A 6,501-nucleotide genomic window follows, 5' to 3' on the forward strand; every position below is an offset into this window, starting at 1 on the left:
GTTAGATTGCTTGATCTCTTTTATATGCAGGGCTGTATTCTAGTACTCAAGAGCTGGCCAATATTTTCCAGGCATTCACATATATGTCAGGAACTTCACTCCAAATGTATACGGGGCACAAAAAACAGCAAAATTTAATCAAAATTAAATAATGCTAAATTTTGTGTTTTTTTTTCTTTTCCTTGCATAAAATATTGTAATTCAGTTACAGCTTTTGAAACCTATTGGCAAACCTATCCCATGTTGAGGAGTGAGTGGAACACTCAAATCTGCGACTGAGATTCTGTGCCTTCATTCTATAATATGCTTTGGGGGGGGGCAGGGTTCTTCAATTCACTCTTTGAATGAAATCTAGGCAGTTCGGGTTGCTATGGAATAACAAAGGATATGTAAAATGTTGTCTGTCCAATATATTTCATTGTTGGCAGCATTTTAGACTTTTATTTTTTTATTTGTAGACAAATGATTATAAATCTGACAGCAAAGACAAAATAAAGAAACCCCCTTCAGCAGACACACCTGTTCATATAACAGCAAGTGGTGAACCTGTTCCTATATCAGAAGATTCAGAGGAGTTGGATCAGAAAACGTTCAGTATAGTAAGATTATCTTCAGTACTAGCAAATGCATTGTTATTAGATCAGTTGCAATAGGCAACTTAGAGATACCTCTGAAATTTGTTTCCTTTTTTCATTTCAGTACAGTGTTTCCCCCAAAATAAGACAGGGTCCTATTTTCTTTAGACCCCCCAAAATAAACACTTGTCCTTTTTGGGGGGCAGATATTATTATTTTTGAAGTGCAGGAGGCGGCGAGCATGGTCACCTCATGGCTGCTGCTGTGTTCGCGATATTTTCGGTGGAGGGCTTATTTTAGCACATGCGTTCAAAAGCCCAATTGGGCTTATTATCCGAGAAGGTCTTATTTTCAGGGAAACAGCTGGTCTACTTGTGCATAAAGTTAGTTTTAAATATTGATTATTTTAATCTGATGTTTAATATAAAGTTGAAAGTTAAATTAATGTGTAATAGAAAGCTTTCCATATAAGAGAGCAAGGGTAAGTGGAATCACTCCACTATAAATTTTAGTATGTATGTAAGTAACAATGTGTTTAGTAGAACTCTGAATATTGTTTATGAATATGTGAATATCATTTTTTTTACAGTGCAAAGAAAGAATGAGGCCTGTCAAAGCGGCATTGAAACAATTGGATAGACCAGAGAAAGGTCTTTCAGAAAGGGAACAACTAGAACATACTAGACAATGTCTCATAAAAATTGGTGACCATATAACTGAATGTCTAAAAGAATACACAAATCCTGAACAAATTAAACAGTGGAGAAAGTAAGTAAATACACAGATCTACCGAGCTTTTAGTTGCTTTTTCATTAAACAGTTTATAGGATAACCACTAGGTGGAAGTTGATCTCTATTACAGCTGCTACTCTGTTAAAGTAATACGTTGAAACCAAGTATTCTCTGCCCAGTTTAAGACTTGTATTTTTGTGCAAATTATTCCATAGTTAGCCACCTAATTCATTTTTTATCTGAAACATGGCCTAATTTGTCTTTGAATAAGAACATCCAATAAATAAGGCAGTGTTGAATCTTAGCAGTAATTTACTGGTAGTTGAGAAATGTAACCTGTTAAAGGGGTTTCATAAAATTAAGACTAAATCTTTTTGTTTCTTTCTTTTCCAATTTTAGGAATTTGTGGATTTTTGTTTCCAAATTTACTGAATTTGATGCCCGAAAACTACACAAGTTGTACAAACATGCAATTAAAAAGCGCCAGGAAACACAGGTGAGGGGGGAGGGTTATTAAATACTAGCAGATATGCTGCATGTTGTTTTGTTATGAAAACAAAATATAAAAAATATATCCTATGCATGGGGCTTTGCTTGTGCCTCCAGTTTCTGGCATGCCGCAGCCTGGTATCAGCCCACAAAACGCGTTTGGGGATCCCTGATCTAGTTGAAAGTTATCAAATGAAACCTAGATAATATTTTATTTAATTTTTTTCAGCAGTATAATGAACAGAATATCAATAGCAGTGTGAACACAAATTTGATTAGAAATCCAGGTAAGATATTAACTATTATGCTAATTGTTACACAACATTGTATTATAAAGACATACTCCCCATACTGTTTTCGGATTCTAATTTTAAATATCTCTATGAAATGGGAAATTATTTCCATTTCCAGTTTAGTATAAACCTATTTAATTTATACTTTCCACAAAGCAAATGGCATATCAATTAGTATATATACTGTCCTGAATTTCACAGTTCTCCAATTTTTTAAAAAAGTGCAATTTGCATAGAAAAGTGTGTATATTGGTAGAAATAATTTAAAATACCTTACATTAAAGATAATTGTTTGCAAGTATTTTCAAATATATAAATTGCTGATGCACCTCTACTTCCATTTAAGCAGATATGGAACGATTAAAAGAGACCACGAATCATGATGACAGTAGTAGGGACAGTTACTCCTCTGACAGATACTTATCACAGTATCATGATCATCACAAAGACAGACTTCATGGAGATTCTTACAAAAAAAGTGATTCAAGAAAAAGGCCTTATTCCACTTTCAGCAATGGAAAAGATCATAGAGATTGGGATCACTATAAACAGGATAATAGGTAAGTTCTTTGATGTTTCTTGACTCCAGTGCTTCCAGACATTTCATAGTTCTTATCATTAATGAGATAACTATGTAGAATTCAGAAAATAGATAATATTAATTGATATAATTTTAAATTTAGTAACAACACACTCAACACACCTTGAACAAAACCCATAATGTAGTAGGAAAGACAGTATGAAAAGGATCAGGACTATGCATCAGACTCCCAAGAATCTACATAAGAAGTTGATTCTCTTCTCACAGCACACACTCCCTGGGAGGAAAGCAGATCTTACTGATCTGTTGTGAGAAGAGAATCAACTTGAAGATAATATGTGGCAACTATTAGTTTCTGTTCTTATACTTGGCATGTATTCCTCAGTTAACAACCACTTGTTCAGCAATCATTCAGTTACAATTTCTGCTGAATGAGTGCTGTTTACAACCGGAACTTGAAGTTCCAACCATTCCAGCACCTGCCATGGTCATTTGATTGAGATCTAGACACTAGGCAGCCTGTTTGCAGTTATGACGGTCACAGTGTCCTGTCTTCTTGCGATTGCACTTATGACCTTCTCTACCAGCTTCCCACAAGCAAAATCAATGGGGAAGCCAGTAAAGAAGGTCACAAGTTGCTCAGATAAGCCTCTCCCATCTACACACCCTCCAACAGCCCCTTGGGCACCCGCACCTCGCCAGCCACCCATACTCTACATAATCAATCTCCCAACCAGAAGTAGTCACCCCAGTCCTTTCCACTTGCGCACCTTTTCCCATCCAGCAGAAGCTAGCCCATGCCTCACTGCACTTGTACCTTTCCTTCACAGCCATCTTCACATCCTCATTCCCCCTCCTACTCTCCCACCCAGAAATGGCTGCTTACCTGCTTGCCAGCCTGCTTGCAAGCCACCTAGGATGTGCAACTTCTTGCTGGCTTCCTCACTTTGCTTGTTGGAAGGTGGGAATGCAGGTATTGCCTTTGCTAAGCAATGCAGTCATGGTGTCTCTACTATTATATCACTTAGCAATGGAAATTATGGACCCAATTGCAGTGGAAACTTGAGGGCTACCTGCATAACAATAGACTTCCAGTGCTTATTTTATTCATGTATTTATTAAATTTAGATATTATCCAATTCCCAGTGTTACTGATAAGTGTAACAAAATTTAAAAAAACAGCAAAAATGCTAAAAAAAAAAAAAAAAAGGCAGGAATTAAAAAGAGGGAGAAACCCGCACAAAGTGAGGGAACTTCACTCACCAAAGTTCTAAAAGAAAATCTAGGTCCTCAAGTCCCTTCAAAACACCACAAGACATCCATATCTAGAGGGAGTCTCATTCCAGAGAAGGCACACTTCTAGAGTCCCAATAGAGACATTGTTTAGCTCAAATTGCTTCATCCCTAGCATTGAACAGGATTCAGAGACCAGAGCCTACATTTGATGCGTCATGTTTCACAATCTCTGACGGAACAGTTGGTGGAAATGAATATAGGAAAGTGGGCAAGCCAATCTACAAGTCGCTACTTTTTAACAAGTAAAAATTGGTTGTGGCCTCTGTATCAGTGGAAGCTTTGTGGTAGCTTCATAGGGACTACATCAAGTATATTGGTCATAAGCCAGCAGTATTGCCACCTCCATGTTCAAAAAACAATTCCAATAGTTTAGGTGGAAAAGAACAGAGGCTCATGAGTACTTGAGTACAGAGATTCTGTACCAGTGCCTGAAAGAAATGTATGTTGCACATTTCATCTGTTCCTGTAGAATCTGCCTTTTTTGTCCAAATTTATTTCCACATGTTCTGAGTAATTGACACTTAGTTTTCTCATTTTCTTTCTGTGATTTTTGTCAGTTTAGGTATGATATTAAATATATGCATATGATAATATTAAAGGCATCTGTTTTGAAAGGCTAATTATAAAAGGAATCAGCATTTAAAGAGAAAATTATATTCTTTTCTACTGCATTCATGAAATGGGCTATTTTTCTTGATTTTCAGATACTACAATGATAGTAAACACAGAAAGTTAGATGATCACAGAAACAGAGATCACAGATTGAATCTGGAAGGAAGTTTTAAAGACAGTCGATCACATTTAGATCACCGGATACATTTAGATCATCGATCCAGTTCAGACTACAGTCATCATAAATCTTCAAGAGATTATAGGTATCACTCAGACTGGCAAATGGACCACAGAGCTTCCAGTAGTGGACCCAGATCACCATTAGATCAACGGTCACCTTATGATTCTCGATCTCCTTTAGGACACAGATCTCCTTTTGACCATTCAACAGATCATAAAAGTACACCAGAACATATGTGGAGTAATCGGAAAACATAGCAAAGACTTAACATTTCATGGACTTCTTTTTAGCCATACACAATAAAACTAACACAGTAATTGCCTTACATGACTTGAAAGATGTGGACCGGATGTGCTCTGAGTAGCAGTATTGTTACTACTTTCCAGTATGCTAGTTATATTATCCCCACAGAAGAAGAAATATTTTTGTATTTAAAGTTTTAATGCTGCACTGTGCTACAAATGTTGTGGCACATTTTTTTAAAGAAATAGGAAATGTTTACTTTTTACAGGGACCTCAACACTGCCCAACTTAGACTGGATCTTAATCTGAATTCCTTGTCAATAGTTTTATCCTGAATACAGTTTAAATTATGCTTTTAGATGAGTATTCACATGATAACCTGTGATAGTATTTCAGGAAAGGGGATTTTTTCAAAGGATGTCATGACCTAGTTCACTTTCCAAAGCTACTTGTTTACGTTATACGCTGCGACCACCTTGCCGCTTTTTCATCACAAGCTTGAATATTTAAATTCTGTACCTATAATTGTAAAATAGTCAGGCGTTCTACAGTTTGATCAGTTGTAATGCCTTTTTACAAAATGACTGTAAATTATTGTAAATTAATTAAATGAGCTTCCCCTCCCCTGTCTTTTTCTTTCTAAATTGGTTTAGCTGATCATTTCCTTTTAAAAAATTTTTTTTTAAAAAATAAAAGTTCAGATGAAATAATTAGAATCTAAAAATAAAAATAAAAAACCTGTCTGCCTTTATAAGAAGAAAATTCAATTCTATAGATTGAATTACATGCAAATGAATTTTTATCCCCTGACATTTGACTCAGGTTGGACAATTACGTCCATTATCTCTTTTATGTTTATGTGCCCCCAAGATGGATTGTCTTAAAGCATATTCAAAGCTATTCTGAATCTAAAACACGCATGTTTATCAGAATAAATTTATTGATTCAATCATATTTATCTTATGTAATTTTGCATTTCAGCAAATAAAAGCTACACTCTAAAAGTGTAAAGTCCCTGTTACCGATTTGCTTGGGTAATTATTTAAAAAAATATTAGGTATAGGAATAAGCTGTTTGGTTCTAATATTGGCTCTCAGAACTTATATTTATATCCTCAATTATTAGCTTGGCAAAAGGATGGATTTGGCTGCTTCAATCCACAGTTGTTTATTTGTAAGGAAGAGCTGGATTTAAAATACATATAAAAGTTGTTACCAAGATTCTTTTGGGAACTTATAATCTTTATTTTAGTTTAACAAAGTCATTGTTTAAACTCCATAGAACTGTTTCTATACTACAGCAAAGTGATGACAGATTTTTTTCTTCTTAGTCCCAGTGCAACAAATAGCAACTGATGTTGACATTTTTAAATTGAGTGCCTTGCACAGCTACGTGGCTTTTACTCTCTTTTTTTTTATTCCTCCCAGCAGATCCCTAGGTAAATAGAAAACATTGCTTAAAAATTGTGTTTCAGCTTACACATGGTTATGTACAAAACTAAAGTGGTTGTTACATATTTTTAAGATACAGATTTTCTTG

General features: G+C 35.3%; 1 protein-coding gene across 2 annotated transcripts in view; it reads left to right on the forward strand.

Moving 5' to 3' along the window:
- CHD1 (chromodomain helicase DNA binding protein 1) overlaps window positions 1-5,983 on the forward strand; it is a 54,841-nt gene extending 48,858 nt beyond the window's left edge. The window contains exons 32-37 of one of the 2 annotated variants that reach the window (XM_032213071.1): window positions 459-599; window positions 1,165-1,343; window positions 1,707-1,803; window positions 2,026-2,083; window positions 2,439-2,649; window positions 4,631-5,983. In XM_032213071.1, the coding sequence (XP_032068962.1) occupies window positions 459-599; window positions 1,165-1,343; window positions 1,707-1,803; window positions 2,026-2,083; window positions 2,439-2,649; window positions 4,631-4,976 (1,032 nt within the window). In that variant the 3' untranslated portion in view covers window positions 4,977-5,983. The remainder of the gene's footprint in view (window positions 1-458; window positions 600-1,164; window positions 1,344-1,706; window positions 1,804-2,025; window positions 2,084-2,438; window positions 2,650-4,630) is intronic. The other variant, XM_032213072.1, reaches the window with a different exon arrangement.
- The last annotated feature ends 518 nt before the right edge of the window (window positions 5,984-6,501 follow it).

Source organism: Thamnophis elegans, chromosome 3 (genome assembly GCF_009769535.1).
Source record: "Thamnophis elegans isolate rThaEle1 chromosome 3, rThaEle1.pri, whole genome shotgun sequence".
Lineage (NCBI taxonomy): Eukaryota > Metazoa > Chordata > Lepidosauria > Squamata > Colubridae > Thamnophis > Thamnophis elegans.